Source organism: Arvicanthis niloticus, chromosome 2, assembly GCF_011762505.2.
Source record: "Arvicanthis niloticus isolate mArvNil1 chromosome 2, mArvNil1.pat.X, whole genome shotgun sequence".
NCBI classification, from domain to species: Eukaryota; Metazoa; Chordata; class Mammalia; order Rodentia; family Muridae; genus Arvicanthis; species Arvicanthis niloticus.
The window spans coordinates 82899724-82920593 of record NC_047659.1 but is presented as its reverse complement, the minus strand read 5'-3'; the positions used below and the strand labels follow the sequence as shown (position 1 = coordinate 82920593).

The window sequence follows — 20870 nt, the reverse complement described above, 5'->3', positions numbered from 1 at the left end:
CCATCTACTCCTCCTGGGTGTGTTGACTTCATTTTATTATAGAGCTTTCATGTGTGTTGTTAAGTCACTACTATGAGTTCTCTCTAATTTCTTTATGAAGGTATTTAATATAAACTTTCTTGACTATGCTCTATTATTTCTTGGTTTATTTTCTGCCTTGTTCATTGGTAAGAGCCAGGTATTGAAGTTTCTCAGTATTATTAAATGGGATTCAATATGCGATTTAAGCTTTAGTAATGTTTCTTTTACCAATGTGGGTGTCCTTGAATTTGGGGCATAGATGTTCAGAATTGGAATGTCATCTTTGTCTACTTTTTCTTTGAGTATGAACTGTCCTTCTACATTTTTTTTATTAATTTTGGTTGGAAGTACTGTCCAGATCCTTCAGGCTTTTAGACTATCTGCTTAGAAGTTGAGTGTAATTGTAATATGTCTGTCTTTATATGTTACTTGACCTTTTTTCCTTGAAGTTTTTAATATTTTTCTTTTTTCTGTACATTTAGTTTTAATTATTATTTATTTTTTGTTCCAATCTATTTGGTGTTCTGTAAACTTCTTATATGTTTATAGACATCATTAGATATTGATTTAGCTACTTCAGCTTGTTTCATTTGTCAGCTTGCATGGACAATCTTTTACTAGCCATTTACTAAGAGGTAATGTCAACCTTTGATATTGAAATGTGTTTCATATATATACCAATGGGCCTGTTTTCACATCCATTCCAATAGTCTGTCTTTTTACTGGGGAATTGAGTCCATTAGTGTTGAGAGATTAATTGATTGATGAGTAATGATTGTTATTGTGCATGTGTGTGTGTCCCTTTTCTTTTGGTTTCCTTGGTGTAAAATTATTTGCTGTGGTTTCTTGGAGGTTATAATTAACCTCCTTAGGTTGGAGTTTTTTGGTCTAGTATCATCTGTAGGGCAGGTTTTGTGGTTAAATATTGCTTAAATTTGGTTTTGTCATACAATATCTTATTTTCTCCATGTGTGGTTATTGAATGTTTTGCTATATATAATAATCTGGGTTGACATCTGTAATCTCTTTGAGACTGCAAAACATCTGTCGAGATCCTTCAGGCTTTTAGACTATCTGCTTAGAAGTTGAGTATAATTCTAATAGGTTTGTCTTTATATGTTACTTGACCTTTTTTCCTAGAAGTTTTTAATACTCTTTCTTTTTTCTGTGCATTTAATTTTTTATTATCATTTTTTTGTTCCAATCTATTTTGTGTTCTGTAAACTTCTTGTATGTTTATAGGCATCTCTTTCTTTAGATTAGGAAAATTTTCTTCTATGATTTTGCTGAAAGTATTTTCTGGACCATTGAGCTGGAAATCTTTTCCTTCTTCTATTCTTATTGTTCCTAGGTTTGATCTTTGCATAGTTTTCCCAATTTCTTGGATCTTTTGTGTTAGAAGCTTTTTAGAATTAACATTTCCTTTGACTAATGTATCAGTTTCTTTCATTGCATCTTCTACATCTAAGATTCTATCTTCTATCTATTGGTATTCTATTGGTGATATTTGTGTCTGAAGTTTTTGTTTTTTTCCTTAGGTTTTTCTATCTTCAGAATTTTCATAGTTTGTGTTTTGTTTATTTCTTCTTTTTCCACTTTGTTTTTGAAGAGTTTTGTATAGTTTCTTCAACTGTTTCATTGTATGTTCCTCTATTTCATTGAGGGATTTATTTATTTCCTCTTAAAGTCCTCTATCATCTACATAAGATTAGATTTAAGGGGTGTGTGTGTGTGTGTGTGTGTGTGTGTGTGTGTGTGTGTGTTTCAGATGTTTTGTGATATCCATGGCTTATGATAGCTGGACTCTTGTGATACCATATTGCTCTGTTTCTTGTTGATTATTTTATTATGTTGGACTTTAGCCATCTGAGTTTTGTGGTTATTATAGGTATGGATGCTGATTTCTGAGTTTGTCTTTTTTAGATATCTTTCCCCCTAACCCCTGTGTGTGTGTGTGTGTGTGTGTGTGTGTGTGTGTGTGTGTGTGTGTTTGGATGTTTTCCCCCTTGGTTTCTGTTTCCTCTCTGTCTTCTGGCCTAAGTTGTCTGACATTTTTGGTGAATACCAAGTCTCCAGGTCTAGTAGCATGTCTCCTCTGGGGATTTTGTGGCCTGAGTGTCCTCTGGGATTTTGGGTGATAACCTTTTCTCTAGTACCAGTGTGGCTCTTGTTGCCAGAGTGGTCTCTAGAAAAGCAGACAGAGTTTAGGTCCAGAAAATGGAGTCCAGGGAGTAGGGTGCAATTTAAGGCTTTTGGGTGTATTTTAAGGGAACTTGCCTGACAAGTGCTTGGGGCAGGTTCTTAACCTGGTTGTTCCTAGTTCCTACAAGCCTCAGAATGCAGGCAGAGTTGTGGACCAAAAAGTAAAGTGCAGGTGACAGGGTGCAGTTTACGACTGTTTTGTATTTTTTTTTTTTTAAACTCTTTTTTTTTTTTTTTTTTTTTTTTTTCCCCCCATAAGACGCGGGAAACGGGAGAGCGGGACGGGAGAGCGGGACTCGAATGCGCGCACCAAGAGACGGTGCGCCCTCTGCGGGCGGGCGCCTTAAGGGCCGGGCCACCGGCGGTTCGCTCTGTTTTGTATTTTTTGTTTGTTGTTATCTAAAAATGTGTTTTTCTATTTGTAGGATCAAAAAGTCAATATCTACAGAAAAAAATAAGGTATTATATAAAAAGTATTCAATATATTTTATAAAAAATATTACTGTGTTACTAAATGTATGTTAAAAATTGTTTTAAAAGGCAACATTAAAATGCTGGGTGTAATGACTCTCCCATGAAATCTCAGCCTTCAAGAGACTGAGGCTTGAAGCCTGCCATGAGATATTGTCTAGCCTGAACTAATTTGTAAATTCCAGATGAGCACAAGATATAGATAAAGAACAAGAATAAAAAATAAAAGACTGAATGGAAAGAAAAAAATACACAATCTTTCATTGCTTAAAGATGGTTTATTTGAATGTTTAAGAAGAAAACTATTAATAAAATATCTCAGAAAATAGTAGTATTAAAGGAATATTTTGTTCTGTTTATCTAAAATAGTGAATTACTATTGTATTTAGTATTGTTTGTTTTATAGGTCCTAAAGCCAGTAAAAGACAGACATGATCTGAATACCTTGACTCCAGTAACTGAATCATGCTCATCAGAATGTGAGTTACCAAATGAGAACACCTTATTTTAATTAAGTGGCATAGAATACCACCACCTGAATATAAGGTCATTTATGAATTATAATACTTAAGCACACATGCAAGGCACTACTGGGGGAACCTTGATAAGTTATTATCCTCTTTATATCAGAATTATCTTTGAATTAAACTAAACTGAAGAGTGCTATACATTCTTGGCCAAAGTGCTACAGTTAGAGCTACTGCATCTTGTTGACTCTGCTTTTTTCCTGTGCCTTCACACTTGTGACATCACATTATTATCATCTCCAAATAGACAATAGCAGTAATCCTAGAAACCTTTTTCTTTCTACCCAACCTTCTGAAACCTTCATCATACTTCTATATATTTAAAAAAAAAATGAATTTGGTCATGTCTGTCTCTTGTTTAAAAATGAGTTGTCACTTAAAGTTCTAGAATGTGAATTATTTCACTCTTCTAACTTTATCTTGTATCATGGTTCCAGGTACTATATTATATTTATTCTTGTGATAGAGCCTTTCATATTTCATAGTGTAGTAAAATATTATTAATGTATTTCAAAGTGTACAATTTACTGGTTTTGATTGTGTGCCTCACACATTTAATCTCCACATCAATATAGTGAATATAAACATCTTATTGAGGGTTTTATAGCTGTGAAGAGACTTCATGATCAAGGCAACTTTTATAAAGAACATCATTTAATTGGGGCTGGCAAGCAATTTCAGAATTTCAGTCTATTATCATCATGGCAGGGTCCAGGCAAACATGCCGCTGAAGAAGGAGCCAAAAGTTCTACATCTTAATTCAAAGGCAGTCGGGAAGGATTTCTCTTAGGCATTGGGGGAGTTTGAACATAAGACCTTAAAGCCCACCTGCATAGTGACACATTTTTTTCCAATAAGGCCACACCTCCCAATAGTGGCACTTCCCATTTGCACAGCATATTCAAACCACCACAACACATTACTAGCAATAGTTTACTTACAGTGCTTGTTGTCCTTTATTAAAACATACTATCAAGAAAAGAAAGTAAGTTTCTCACATCTCATGGAAGATACCCTATGACATCCAATTAACTAAATCAGCATAAGCCCTACCTACATCCTAAATATTTGTCTTTATATGCATGGGTAATAATAGTCCCTATTCCTCAACAAAGAAACTTCTCCTTTCAACAGACAAAGACCATTACAGAAAACCACAAACAATTAGAATACATAGTTTCAGAACCCAGTCCCAAAGGATACATCTGTAAAATAATCTTCACATTTAAGGTACAGGGAACATTGAAGAAGAAGGAACAGAAATAGTATAAGAACCAAAGGAACTGGTGGTGGTGGTGGTGGTGGTGGTGGTGGTGGTGGTATGTGTGTGTGTGTGTGTGTGTGTATGTGTGTGTTTGTTTGTTTGTTTGTTTGTTGGGGGGAGTTGCTATGAGATTTTTTCATAATTATGTAAGAAGCTATACTTATAAAGTCTCAGTATTTGAGAATTTACTAGAGTGAGATTTTAGTGAAATTCCGTTACACGATCTAGTGACCACAGATTTTCCTGGTGTTTTCAGATAACTTCCCTGTAGGACATTTTTGATTCTCAAGAGTGTACACCAAGAATACAACTGTACTCTTGATTGCAGTAATAGTATATCATGTGACCTGTACCTGGTTCAAGCTATAGCTATCAATTCAAATTTCTTTCTCTTGAATAACTGTATAAAATCTTCCAAACATCCTGTGAATTATGAACTCATCCAGCCCAGCCAATAGGTATGCTTCCTGCCATCTTGTGAACATTTGCTGTAGCTCCAAATAAACTTTTCAGGTGTCTCCCCCTCAGACTCAGGTATTATCTGGCATATTTGTGGTCATTAATGTGCTAAGTACTTGAGAGATTCACTCCTTTGTAAATTCCTGGGGTTTTTCTCTGTATTATTCTGTCCTCTGGACGGTTTAATGCTGTTGGCCAGTTGCCGCCTTACCCTATGGAGCCTGAGAGACTGTTTAGTGTGGAACCTAATACTGTAAAAGTATTGGGGATTTCAACCACAACATCAGAGTTGTTTAGTCTGTGGCAGGCTCTTGCCATGTAGCTCCAGGTGACTACAAAATCACAGTATTTCTGCCTTATGTTCTTGAGTGCTGAGACTACATACAGGAAGCACTTTGACTGTTCATTTCATTTTCTTTGTTTCTTGACCTTGAAAGGCCCCTATTTCGCTACTGTTATAGAAATAGATTGTTTAAACTTCATCACATTCTCTGGATTGGCATGGATTCATCTTACTTTTTATGTGGTACTTCCTGCTCATCTTTCATTACTGTGTTCAACTGCCTTTTTCTCTAGGAATACTGCCAGTGCACAGTACAAATGAATTCTGTTAGTTGATAAGAAAACTCTATTACACTATTTATTAGAAATCCTAATGGGCATGCTTGTCCTATCTACTATACTTTAAGCTGAGTAATATTAGAGATCTAGTCTGTTCTCTTTCATAATTTAGTATGAAGCATCCTGTTTTACTATAGAATGTGCTTATATATTTATTTCTGTTTTCTCCTTTATGCAGATCTTGGTAGTCCCTTAAAATGTACACCTGAATTTGATTCATATAAAGAGTTATTAGAGCTTAAAGAAATCAATGTTCAAATACTCACAGAAAAAACTAAAGTGGAAAATGAGTTATCTGAAGTAAAAGAAGAGAACTCACAGTTAGAGAAAAAAATTATAAAAAAGAATGAAAGAATCTGTATTCTGAGGTATAATACTTTAGTGCTTCATAGAAACTCTAACTCTGTTTATACTGATGATTTGAAGGGGGGTTGATAATGTCTTAGTTTATTTTTGACACTTTGCAAGTGAGATACTCTTCTTATGTTTGAGGAAAGAAGAAATTGTTAGAAATAATAAAACCATTATATAATCATTAATATCTGAAATGCATCTGTCTCAGACATAGAAAATAGAATATATATGCCACTCATAATCCCACTGCAATGTGCATATTTCCTACCACATTGAAATATCTGTAATTAAAACATAGAATTTTATCTGGCATTTTGTTATACATTGCAAGTAATCCTATAATAAACATCATTGAGATAGTTGTCTACAATGAATATATTTTCCATGTAGAAATATGTTGAAAATTTTACAAATGTAAAAATTCTTTTGATGAATATTTCTGAATTGTTTTCAAGAAAGCTTATCATCATTCATAGAACAGGTTATGAAGCTGTGTCTTATTCAGTGTTCTATCACTGTGAAAAGACATTATGATAGAGTAAACCCTATCAAAGGAAACATTTAATTTGGGGCTTGCTTACAATTTCAGAGGTTTATTCCACTATCATCATGGCTTGAAACATGATGGCCAGGAGCATGGTAACACATATGCTAAAGCAGTATCTGAGACCTGTATATCCTGATCTGCAGGAAGAGATGAGATTGGGCCTGGCATGAACTTTTAAAAGTCTACACCCTATGACACACTTCCTCCAACGAAGCCACACCTATTCCATTAGGCCACATATCCTAAGGCTTCTGATCCTCAAATAGCTCCATTTATTCTTAACTAATGAACTTATAGGGGCTATTCTTATTTAAGCTGTCACAAGTGGTTATTTTAATTTGCTGACAAATTATAAAAATTAATATGCATTTGGTGATACTTTGTATCAAATCAATACCTTACATGTAGTAGGCATCACTGTACTTTTTTGTCATACTCAAGCAATGGTTCAAATACCAATTCAATTATATCAATTCAGAAGAAAAATAGTTATTGACTGGCAAGTAGTTTGTTCAACATTTGTTCAACACATAGACAATACTAACTTAGGTCCTATTCTTTAAAATGCATACTAATCTTTATTATTGTAGTTACTATTACTGTTTTAATTTTCTAAATAGGATTCTAAGTTATTCATAAAATACATAAACAACAAAGTAAATAGAAAATATGATAAAGTAGATACACAAAAGGCATAGTTTATATTATTCATAAATTTTAGAACATTGAATGGAAAGGAAAACTGAGGATACAAACTTTTGGAAGTATTATAAGCAATATATGAGAGGCCAAGTCACAAAATGATCATTTTACTTTCTGAGAAAAGTAATTCTAATGTTAGCTTATTTAACTACAGATCAATCATAAGAAAACAAGTGGAGAAACAAAGAAATGTAATTTGTGCTTATAATGAAGTTATAGAGGAACTGAGAGATAAAGAAGAGATGATTCAGAGAAGAGGAGAACAATACAAAAGACAAGTTACAGAGACACAAGAGCTTGAAATATGTCTGAAGACAAGAGATGTGGAGTTGAAGCAGGTAGTTTATTCTTTAATAAAAATAGCATTTTGACTTTAGTATACTAATATTTAACATCCCTTTGATTTTATTATACTTCATTTCATAACAGGTAAGGGATCTGAGAAATGTTTAGATTTTCAGAAGCATCACTGTGCAAACTTCATTAGCATATGCATATATAACCTTGGCCAATGCTCAACATTAGAATTAGGATACTGTGTAACCTTATAAGATCATTGTATTCTGTTTTGGACCAAATCATTGTTATTTGACAAAAAAATTGTTTTGGGGTTTTTGTTTGGTTGGTTTTGTTGTTGTTGTTGTTGTTGTTGTTGTTTTATTGGATATTTTATTTACATTTCAAATGTTATCCCCTTACCCCATCCCCTAACCCTGGAACTCCCTATCCCATCCCTCCTCCTCCTGCTTCTATGAGGATGTGCCCCAACCTACCCCCATACCTCCCACCTTCCCACCCTCGAATTCCCCCTCACTGGGCGTCCAGCCTTCATGGGACCAAGGAGGATTGTTTTATTTAGAATTGGGCCCAGATTTTTATTTCATTATAAATTATGATATTTAATCTAAAATTACTGTTTTAAAGTGTGTTATCTAATAGGTGTGTGATTTGACAATTGGGTTTACATGAATGAGCAGAATACAGGGACAGTTTATGTAATAGTAGAACATGTGAACTGAACATATGACATGGGGATAGTATATTGAACTATAAGAAATTCAAAAATTTAACATCAAAAATTTTGAGATGAGTAGGTGGCCCTCACCAGAAGCATGCAGTTTATTTAGGGAAGTATTGTGTTTGTTGGTTGATACCTAGCTCCCTAAGTTCTGATACATGTAGTTTAAAATAATGGGAAGAAGTTAACTTTGTCTAGTGGAACTTATCTAAGTTACATGAACATCTGGAGATGTATCCTGAGCCACAATTCCAATTGTATGAAAATGAATCTACTTAGAAGTCTAAGTTAACTGGTGTGCTTCCTTCTCAAAAGGCATAATTGTATTGTGAAGTAAATGGTGTTAGTAATATGAGTGTTACATCAAATATATGTTACATTGAATATATGCATCACATGAAGATAAAAATATGCACATTACATTGTCAGGAGCCATTATAGGACAAGCAAATAACTAGCAGTTGATCTTCCTGAGATGGTCTGCTTTGGAGTATAACCTGTGACTGATTTGTTCTTTAGGCAAGGCACAAGAGAATTACTCTTAGGAAAGATTCCTGCTATTAATATGCTTTTCTTGTTATTATTAATCATCTATAACAATCACTAGGTACTACCTCACCCCTTTTGAGAAGATCTCTGCAAATCTATGAAGATGTGCTGTCTTGTAGTGATGCTATATAGACAAATAGATGACTTCTTTCTTTCTTTCTTTCTTTCTTTCTTTCTTTCTTTCTTTCTTTCTTTCTTTCTTTCTTTCTTTCCATTTCAGATGACTTACCCTTTCCCAGTTTTCTTCCCTCAATCCTCCTATCCCATTCCCCCTCCCACTGCTTCTATGAAGGAGTTTCCCCACCCACCCACTCCTGCCTCCAAGCCCTGGCATTCCCTTACACTGGGGCATTGAGCCTTTACAGGACCAATGGCCTTTTCTCCTATTGATGCCCAACAAGTACATCTTCTGGTACATATGTGGATGGAGGCATGAGTCCCTCCATGTGTACTCTTTGGTTGGTGGTTTAGTCCCTGGAAGCTCGGGTGAGGGGGCTGGTGGCTGGTTGATATTGTTGTTCTTCCCATGGGGTTGAAAACCCCTTCAGCTCCTTCAGTTCTTTCTCTAACTCATCCATTCTCATTCTAATAGTTTGCTGCAAACATCTGCCTATTTATTTGTCAGGCTCTGGCATAGCCTTTCAGGAAATAGCTATATCAGGCTCCTGTCAGCATGCACTTCTTGGCATCCACAATAGTGTCTGGATTTGGTGACATTACATGGGATAGATCCCCGGGTGGGGCAATCTCTGGATTGCCTTTCCTTCAGTCTCTGCTCCAAATTATGTCTCCGTATTTCCTCCGTGAGTATTTTCTTTCCCCTTCTAAGAAGGACCAAAGCATTTACACTTTGGTCTTCCTTCTTCTTGAGCTTCATGTGGTCTGTGAATTGCATCTTGGGTATTTCTAGCCTTTGGGTTAATATCCACTTATCAGTAGGTGCATACTGTGTGTGTTCTTTTGTGATTTTGTTACCTCACTCAGGATGATATTTTCTAGTTCCATCTATTTACCTAAGAATTTCTCAAATTCATTATTTTTAGTAGCTGAGTAGTACTCCATTGTGTAAATGTACCACATTTTCTGTATTCATTCCTCTATTGAAGGACATCTGGGTTGTGTTTCCAGCTTCTGGCTGTTATAGATAAGGCTGCTATGAATATAGTGGAACATGTGTCCTTGCTATACATTGTGGCGTCTTTTGGGTTTATTTCCCAGGAATGGTTAATGATAATCCTATAAGAATTCCTAAAATTATATCAGTGATTATTAAGCTATTTATAGTGGATCTGCATTAAGTCCTTTACTAATAGTCAAAATTGGAATAAGAAACCTGTCAATCTCCCATGTGTCACCAGTTAATTGCTCCTAAATAGTAACCAGATTTTGTACTCAGAACACATTCCAAGAGGTTATAAAATCATTAACCAAAGGTCAAGAAAATGGAACTAACGACTTATTATAGGTGGTAGGACAGAAGATAAAATATTGACAGGATTTATCTATATAAAACTTCACTAATAACTTAATTATGATTTTCAACTTTCAATGAACCTATGGAGCTGTGACAGGTGATGGATGTTTACCCAGATAATTACTCCTAATGGATATGCATGTAAACATTCTCTGTTGTAAACTTCTATTTCAATGTATGATTTGATTGTATATGTGAACTTTTGATGAAATTTTTAACATGTGATCATGTATTCTAAAAGATGTACTGAGGACAAAGATATGAGAAGGAGACTTTTCCCTTATCCCCCTGTTTTTCCCCCATTTATTTAGTCTTTCCCCCTTTTTCTTAGATAGCTTTTATAGGAAACTTTTTGCAACTTAGTTTCAAATGCTATAATCTCTTTTCAAAGTGTCCCCCCGCCTTTTTTTTTCTGAGACTTCTGACTAGCTTAAAGTTAGAGCCACACAGTTGCTGCTGAGGTAGAACAAAGGCCACATTACTTAATCCCCCTCTGTTAATCTACAGGCATCAATCATCTAAGTTACCAGCTTTTTACCCTCCGGAAGAGCAAGTAACATTTTAGGACTTCTTAGAAGTTATCAGTGTTTCAGTATAGTTAGAGAGCTAGAACATCTGGAGACCCTCGGACTTTAAAGCCACACCAGAGTCCTATTCTGTCTCTATCCTCTCCAGGCCAGGAGACTCCTGGCATTACATGGCTAACCTTCCCAATGTGGCAAAGCAGTAAATGTTGTTATCATTTACATTTTACTGATTGAAAATAACCCAAAGATTTGGGGATGTTAACATGTTTCAGAACAAACATCATGCGGTACTAAGCTGTGATTAATGCCCACACATTCACATTTGGGCATCTGTGCAAAAACTGCTCCAACCAGTTGTTCACACTTCAGTAAAATATCTGATTATAACTAAAACTTTTATGTCAGGGGCTAGGAAGACAGCACAGTAGGCCAAGTGTTTTCAAGATAAGCAGAATGACTTATGTTTATTCCCCTAAACCTATTTAAAACGAAGTATGATTGTGTATGCTTCTTGTCACAGCTCTTGAGAGACAGAAATGGATGACTCCTTAGGGTTCACCTCAGGCCAGCTTATTCTATTTGTGATTTCCATACGTAACATCAAGAAAGAAGAAAACCAAGCCAACAGTGCCTAAAGAACACTATAGGTTGTCTCCAGGTGCAGCTGTGCTCTTACACACACAGACACACACACACACACACACACACACACACACTCACATACACACTTACATGCACTTGTATACCCACACAGAGAGAAGCATGCATGTACAATGTTATTTCAATATTTACTATTGCTAACATAGTTTTTGTCAGACAGATGATAGATAGATAGATAGATAGATAGATAGATAGATAGTATTTATATTAAAATCACTCGTGATCTTTGTAAAGCAAAAATCACAAGGACCATAAGGACCTTACCCCTTCATTTTTGTCAGCTTCAATATTTGATAAAGCAAAAATGGAAATAAAAATGTGATGTATTTCAGCCCCATCACAACATCAGTTCAGTTTTTATGAAGGATAAGGGAATATTACAGCCTGCTATGTGGACTGAGAGGATCCTGTTGCAACAACTAAATTAAACCCACAGTACTAACATCAAAGCATCCATAAAGTGTGCATATAAAAGGTTCTGCTTGTATTCTTATAAAATATTCAGTACATAAATATACAATGGATCCATTTGTATCAAAACATTGCTAAAACTATTTTTGTCTTTCATTTAGCTACAAAAAGAAAAAGAACATGCACAGAAGATGGAAGATCACCTAGAAATGTAATCTTTAAATCAGCATGCTTATATAGCAGATAAGTAACATGAAAATTATCCAAGTTATGTTAAATGTGAGAAACACTGTAAAATTGCTATATGTTTCTTGAAATATACAACACACTGTTTGGGAAGTAACTCGCAAGTATATCTGGCTTTGAATGCATGAGAGAAATATTATTTCCTGAACAATATTAACGAAAAGGGAAAGAAAAATACATGATTATTCACATACCTACATCTTGCTCATTCTTTTAAGGCCCTATGAATGATAAAATTTGTGTATTATGTGCATTTAACATATTTAATTTAAACAGTGATGTGGATACAAACAGATACTGGGTTTGGCATGTTTGTGTATGAGAGAGTTAGAGGTAGAAAGCAGACTGAAAGCTAATAAGGAGTTCTAGTGGAAAGTAAGAAGGGATTAGTTGGAAGAGATGATCCAGGGAAACCCCTGTATGGAGGAGAAGGAAGAAGGAAGGGAGAGGGGGAAGGGGCAAGAGATGGCTGTTGAATGGCAGAATAAGAACACAGCATAAAATTTACCTCTGTGAAGATGTCACAGTGAAACATAACACAGGATAACTACAACGTAACATGTATCAATAATGTGACATTTCAAACTTGATATGTGAGAAAATGTATTTTTCAAATATGCCTTTCAGATTGGAACTAGAAAATACCTCATTAATAGCAACAGTAAAGAAGCAGAAGGAGGAAATTGAACATCTGCAGAGACACGTGCAAAAGCCACACAAAAACTTGGCACAGAGACCCAATGTTGTAAGTCAGTTTTATATTAATACCCTTTTCTGGCAAGAAAATGTTAGAATACATTAGAAAATGTATGGAATATCTCACCAGAAATGGATCTTTACTGTTTAATAATTTTGTGCATACCTATGAAGAGCTTAAATCATGTCTGCCCCGTAATTCCTACGCTCTGATCCTCTCCTTGTTACTCACCACTATTCCCTCTTAGCTCTATGCACACATTTAGAATTATTTTTCTTTTAATTTTAACTAAGCCTTATTCTATAAAACTTGAAATACAGATGCATATCCTTTTGGCATTGCAGAACGTCCAATTTTCTAAAAAATTATTACTTATTTTGACTATAGGGAAACATTTACAACGATGATGGCTACAAATCTACCACAGGGGCACAGCTACCTGAGGCACAGCATTGGGTCCATGAGCTAACAAACCCACCCTTAATGCAGAGGACCCTTCTGCAAACACTGATGGCTGGGCACAACCCCAACCCCACCCCTCAGCCACCGGGGACGCATGGGTGTGAGACTAGCTATAGAGAAATCTGATTCACTGAGCAACTACTGATTTCTCTTTGAATTAACTAATTCTGTGAGAAGAAATGGATGGGGGTGATAATGTAGCTAGGGTGTAGAGTGTATTCCTAGAAAGGTGTCAAGTTGAGGGTTCCATGCTACTTGAATGATTAATAGGTTTTTACAATACAAATTTAATGCTGTTTACATGGGTGTAAATATTTTAAGTGATGTATTTGTTGACATATTTAAAAATTGCTGTCAGAATCATTCCCTTAACATTAAAGGAATCAAATGTCAAAAGGAAACGTACCAAATATATTACAATTATTTGAATTAAATGTTCTCTAATTAGAAATTTCCATTTTCTGTAGACAGAGACAGCTGTTCAGGAAAATCAGGACACATGGAATAACCACAATACAGTAATAACTGAGATGGAAAACATAATCAAAAGTCTGAAATCCGAAGTCTCCAGTGTTAAAACTTCCAAAGAGTTCAGCAAAAAAGAACTGGAAAAGTATAAGCGATTCTATCTAGAAGAACTAAGAAATAAAAACTTCTTGTTACAGGAACTAAACAGGTAAGTGAAAGCAAATGTCCCAGAAGATATAATTAGCTCTTTCATTGCTTGATAATCCTTAATTGTAAGGAATATGATTCTGAGATTTGTAGGACACAAAAGGTATCTGGCAAATATGTTTTTGGAATGTTATATTGGAAGATGGATTCACTGATAACATGTCATTTCAGGAATGTTTTTTACCTTCCTTCTTTTAGTGGGACCTGGCTTTTTACTCATTAACATTCTCATATAGTTAACCTAAGCATCCAGATTTTCAGCCACATATTTCTAAATGTTTCTAATTAGATGCAGACATATAGGTATAAAATTGTCCACCAATGTTGCCGCCAGCAGCAACAGCTGAACGGGGTTCACCTGTAAGAGAGGCTGAGGAAGGGAAACGGGCGGGAAGAGATGAAGCCAAGACAAAGTTCTCTGATCAAGGCTTGAAATTTAATAATTTGCTTTCACATATAAAGGGGAAGCCTCCCCCCCCTCCCCCGCCCCAGTCTCTTCTCGGTTCAGCCCAGGGGCTGGGCAAGGAGATAGCAGTCCGGAAGGTGTCAAGGCTAGCTCAGCAGGCAGTCCATTCTTCTTAGCTCAGGTACCAGGCTCCAAGGGCCAAGGCTGGTAATGCAATGCATCTCATAGGTCCTACTGTTGCTTGGTCTATTGTGGTAAATGACTTTGCAGGCCTACTCAGGCCTGGAGGAAGGGCACACATCAACATAAAGAAACAAGACACATACACAGAATGGAGTCAGGAGCTTGTACTGAGACCTGCTTAGCTTGGATTTGGAAATCTGACCTGGACAGCTAGAAAAGAGGAAAGTACATAGACGTGTATGGAAAAGCTGGATAGATGGAGTGTATGCACTCAGATGTAGCAACACCTTCTACTGCCTCAAGGCTGAACCCCATTGTGTTAATCATATACAACATTGGCATAGAAGGTACATTCTTTATTCTCTGTGTACACACAGCCTCAGGCATAACATGCAAGAAGGGGAGAAAGCTGCAGTTGCTAGTCTTTACACATACTTTTTATTCTTTCTGGTTTAGAAAGTGCTCCCATTCCTATGCATCTCAATAGAACTGGAACATGGGTGTCTTTGACATGGCTATATTAATGTCAACAATTTACAATTAGGGTTAAGGTTCGGGGTCAGGGTCAGGGTTAGGAATTCACTCACTCAGATTTCCATCCTGCACTTACAACAAAATTAGATTTATATATTCATGCATATGTATCTCTGTGTGTGCATGCCTGTGTATGTGTGCTTGCATCTCTCTCTCTCTCTCTCTCTCTCTCTCTCTCTCTCTCTCTCTCTCTCTCTCTCTGTGTGTGTGTCTGTGTGTGTGTGTGTGTATGTGTGTGTGTGTGTGTGTTTGTGTGTGTGTGTGAAAGAAGTCATTAAGAAAAAGTGTGAGGTTTGAGTATGGGAAATATAGGAGGGAGAACAGGGAAGTGTGGAAGTTATGTAATTAAATTTTAATTGAATTTCTGGAATGCTTTGAGACAGGGTCTCACTCTGAAGCTCAAGCTGTCCTAGAACTTATAGAACAGATTGGCCTCAAAAAGTTCACCAAGATCTGCTTGCATCACCTCCATAGTGCTGGAGTTAAAGGCATGTACATCATACTTGGCCATTGTGTCTTAATTTTTTTAAAAGAAAATATAATTTTAACAAAAAAGTTTGGCTGATTAGAGAGTGAGTACAACTGAAACACCAGGGGATATGTGCTGTTTATTCACTTGAAACCTGATAAATCGACTTTTCCCCCAATGTAATACACTGTTGGTGGTATTACCATTAATGAATCTTATGTACTTAGAATGGAAAAAAGAAAACCCTTCCTATTCCTATCCCTATCCATTCCTAATACACCCATGAAATCTATTTTATTTCCCCCTGCCATAGAGATACTTGTGTCTCTCCTTGAGCCCTCCTTGTTATTTATCCTCTCTGAATCTTAGATTGTAGCATGGCTACCCTTGACTCTGTAGCTAATATCCAATTATAAATGAGTATATACCATGATTGCCTTTCTGGGTCTCTCTGGGTTACCTCATTCACAAAGATTTACTTTTTCTAGTTCCATCCATTTTCTTGCAAACTTCATAATGTCATTGTTTTCAACAGCTTCATGATACTCCATTTTGTAAACGTACCACATTTTGTGCTTCCTGAAATATATGCTGAGGTAAATGTGGTACAGAGCTTGTGGGAGTAGCTAGCCATTGACTGTTCTAGCTTGAGATCCTTGCCATGATAGGGACCCATGACTGATACTGTTTGGAGTGTCATGAACAAATAGCCCAGAGAACCAGAATAAAACCAAACATGATTGGCAAAAAATAAAATAAGATAAAATAAAATAAATAAAATAAAAGTCTATGGAATGATTCTGTTATACTGCTAGACAAGACCTAGCAAAGACTTCATTCACCAACCGATAAAGGCAGATGCAGATTCCACAGACAAAAATTAGGAGAAGTTCGGGGAAGCCTTTGGACCAGAGAATCAACTAATCAGGGGTCATAGGCACTCACAGAGTCTGAACCAACAATCAGAGAGCCTTCATAGCTCTGGCAAGGTTCTGCATATAAATGTTTTGGATGTACAGCTAGTTGTTCTTGTGGAACTTCTAACAGTAGAGGTGGGGACTGTCTCTGACATTTTTGCCATCTTTATGGACACTTTTCCTCCTGGTTTGTGTTGTCTACCTTTAATATAAGGGTATATGCCTAGTCTCATCATAACCTTTTCTGTCATATTTGGTTTATATACTGGATGGCTTGCTCTTCTATAAGGGAAACTAAAGAGGAGTTCATCCAGGGGAAAGGGGATGTTAGGAGCAGGGACAGAGGGTAGAGAAAAGACGGGAAACTGCAGTTAATATGTAATACATAAAAGAAGAATAAGTAAAAAAGGCAAAAGAGTAGAAGAATACAATGATAAAAGAGGTTAATATAAAAATCACAATGTTGTCAAAGATAATTCCTTTGTCAATAGTAAGGGACAGGTTTTGTATCTTATTTCTTGGTACTTATGAAATGGACAAATGAACTCACAGTTCCACTTGTTTTGTTTTGAACATCAACTCATCCAGCTCCTTTCTTCTCTGACTTACTACTTATAGACTGTCTTAGCTTTTGTCAACATGATGAAACCTAAACATGCCATACCAATATACCTTATAACAGGAAATCTCAATTGAGGAACAGCCTTCATCAAATTTAACCTATGTGCAATATGTGGAATTATTTCTTGACCAGTGATTCAAGAGGAAGAGTCCAGCCTACTGTGGGTGGGGGCAGTCTCGGCTGCATGTAAGGTGTAGTTGAGAAAGGCATGAAAAGCTATCCAGTAAGAAGAATTTCTTTATATATCTGTGATTTCTGCTTCAATCTTCTTCCTTAATTTCCTGCGTTGGCTTCTCTTCATAACGAACTACTGTACCCATAAGCCAAATAAACTCTTTTCCAAGATGCTTTTGATTAGTGTTTTATCACAGTTATAGAAGTAAAATTAGAGCAATGTCCATTGCTTAATTTTACCCACTGAATATATAAACCTTGACAGCAATGCTTGATAATGTCATTTGGAATGTTTCCATTAAATTCCTAGCTCTCCTTACTAGTACAAATATTCATGGATTTTTATACTTTTATTTAGTTAATTATATAGATTTGAAGGAGTATGGTATAATTTGTTAATAAATTTTTTATTATTTAATTTGGTAATAAATAATGAATGTGAATATGTTCATCGTATAACATAAGTATATTTTTCAATTCAATATTTCTTTATTTTCCTTTTTTATTGGATATTTTATTTATTTACATTTCAGATGTTATCCCCTTTCCCCATCTCCCAGGCCCACATAAACCCTCATACCATCCATCCTCCTCCTTTTTGCTTTTATACCAGTTTAATTACATGCAAGTATTAAGGTCAGTTCTAGGTTGAGGAACTAGCAATACAATAGATGCAAATAGTCAAGGAACAAGAAAGGTAATAAACAAAGCTCCAAGATCACTCCCATGATCTCTATTTCTATGGGCTTATCAAGATGATCAATGCTACTTACAATAAATACTGTAGAAAAAACAATAGTAATTTTAATTTTACAAATAAAAGAGCCTTAACACATGCACTAACACTTGTTTAAAATCCAGATTCTGTCCCAACTTAATCTATAGCTAATATAACATTATAGAGAACTGCAGCTAACTTCCAAATATGATTCTGAAAATGTCCAGAACCAGACTTCCAAATGAAGACTGTTATTTCCAATACTGGATTGATTTTCAGACCAGTATATGACTGAGTCCAAATAACTGGTCACATTTAAGAAAAATACAAGAGTCATTATAACTTCTTTTTGATTCTCTGTCCCAGAAGGTCTAAAATCTTGAAGCAAGGTAGCTTGTCCCATCTGGGATATAGGAAAGCAAAGGTGGGTCAGGAAAATATGTCCAATAGAGCTTCCCAGTCACCCTTGTCAAGGTACTTTACAATCTCACAGGTCAGCATCATTTTTTGTCCCAGCTTCAGCATGTCTTACCAATAACTCTGGCAGCCACCAAGCTCCTTCAGCATCCTGCAGAAAAAACACAAACATACCCTCATCCCCATATTAGGCACCTGATCATGATCACGGCATATGCCAGTAAGTGGATCCTTCCTTTTCACCTAGGCATAAGTATGTCTAGTTGTAGGGTGCCATAGACACTCAGCAAAAAGTTCCTAAGCATCCAAAATTTTTAAAAATTTAAAATAAAAAAAGCATGATTTGATATATTTGTGGTGTACAGAGATATATCTTCTCTTATTTTATTTTATGAAGATATTGCTTTAAAGTTCAATGGGCCCCTTCCATAATACCCTTTCCTTGCGAATTATAAGAAATCCCAGTAATATGGGTAATATTAAATTGTTGACAAAATGTTTCAAATGCTCAATTGCAATAGCCAGTTCCATTATCTGTTTTTGTTTTTATTTTATTTGATATTTTATTTATTTACCTTTCAGATGTTATCCCTTTTCCCAATTCAACCCCCACAAAATTCTTTATCTCATCTCCCCTCCTCTGACTTCTATGAGGGTGTGCCCCTACCCATCCACCATTCCCGCTTCCCTGCCCTCAAATTCCCCCACACTGGGAAATCCAGAATTCACAGGAACAAGACCCTTCTCTCTCACTGATACTGACAAGGCCATCCTCAACTACATATACAGCTGGAGTCATGGGTTCCTCCATGTGTTTTCCCTCGCTGGCTGTTTAGAACCTGGGAGCTCTGGTTGGTTGGTATTGTCGCTATCCCTATGGAGCCACCTGCCCCTTTACCTCCTTCACTCTTCTCTCTTGACTCCTCCATTGGGACCCCATGTTCAGTTCTAATGGTTAGCTGTAAGCATCCACTACTGTAAATGTCAGGCTCTGGCAGAGCCTCTCAGGAGACAGGTATATCAGGCTCCTGTCAGCATGCACTTTCTGGCATCCACAACAGTGTCTACATTTAGTGACTGCACATGGGTTGGATTCCCAGGTAGGGCAGTCTCCAGGCAGTCCCTCCTTCAGGCTCTGCTCCATATTTTGTCTCTGTACTTGGTCCCATGAGTATTTTATTACTCCTTCTAACAAGGACAGAAGCACCCACACTTTGGTCTTTCTTCTTCTTGAGCTTCATGTGGTCTGCAAGTTGTAACTTAGGTATCGTGAGCTTTGGGGCTAATATCCACTTATCAGCTAGGGCATACAATGTGTGTTCTTTTGTGATTGTGTTGATATTTTCTAGTCCCATCCATTTGCCTAATAATGTCATGAGTTCATTTTTTTAGTAGCTGAGTAGTATTCCATTGTGTAAATGTACTACATTTTCTGTATCCATTCATCTGTTGAAGGACATCTGGGTTCTTTCCAGCTTCTGGCTATTATATATATAAGGTTGCTATGAACGTAGTGGAGCATATGTTCTTGTTAAATGTTAGAACATCTTTTGAGTATATGCCCAGGAGTACTATAGCTGGGTCCTTAGCTAATACTATGTCCAATTTTCTGAGGAATCACCAGACTGATTTCCAGAGTGGTTGAACCATCTTGGAATCCCACCAAAAATGGAGGAGTATTCCTCTTTCTTCACATCCTTGCCAGCATCTGCTGTCATCTGAGTTTTTAAATCTTAGCCATTCTGACTAGTGTGAGGTGGAATCTCAGGGTTGTTTTGATTTGCATTTCCCTGATGACTAAGGATGTTGAACATTTCTTTAGGTGCTTTTTGACCATTCGAGTTTCCTCAGTTGAGAATTCTTTGCTTAGCTCTGTACCCCATTTTTAATAGGGTTATTTGATTATCTAGAGTCTAATTTCTGTCTTTGTATACATTGGATATTAGCCCTCTATAGGATATAGGATTGGTAATGATCTTTTCCCAGTCTATTGGCTGCCATTTTGTCTTGTTGACAGTGTCCTTTGCCTTACAGAAACTTTGCAATTTTATGAGGTCCCATTTGTCAAATTTTATCTAAGAGCATAAGCCATTGGTGTTCTATTGAGGAACTTTTCCTCTGTGCCCATATGTTCAAGCTCCTCCCCACTTTCTCTTCTATTCGTTTCAGTATATCTGGTTTTAAGTAGAGGTCCTTGATCCACTTGGACTTGTGCTTTGTACAGGGAGATAAGAGTGGATAAACTTGCATTGTTCTATAGGCTGACTGCCAGTAGAACCTGAATCATTTGTTTGCTGAAAATGCTGTCTTTTTCTACTGGATGGTTTTAGAACCTTTGTCAAAGATCAAGTGGCCATAGGTTTGTGGGTTCATTTCTGGGTCTTCAATTCTATTCCATTGACCTTCATGCCTGTCTCTGTACCAATACCATGCAGTTTTATCACAATTGCTCTGTAATACAGCTTTATGTCACGGATAGTCATTTCCCCAGAAGTTTATTTTATGGTTGAGAATAGTTTTTGCTATCCTGGGTCTTTTGTTAT

The 20870-nt window shown here is 36.3% G+C and overlaps 1 protein-coding gene across 1 annotated transcript in view; it reads left to right on the top strand.

Moving 5' to 3' along the window:
- LOC117703198 (uncharacterized) overlaps window positions 1-20870 on the top strand; it is a 175182-nt gene that overhangs the window by 131779 nt on the left and 22533 nt on the right. The window contains 7 exon segments of the mRNA XM_076929414.1: window positions 2649-2682; window positions 3101-3173; window positions 5744-5933; window positions 7323-7506; window positions 11969-12018; window positions 12681-12798; window positions 13680-13888. Of these exon segments, the coding sequence (XP_076785529.1) occupies window positions 2649-2682; window positions 3101-3173; window positions 5744-5933; window positions 7323-7506; window positions 11969-12018; window positions 12681-12798; window positions 13680-13888 (858 nt within the window).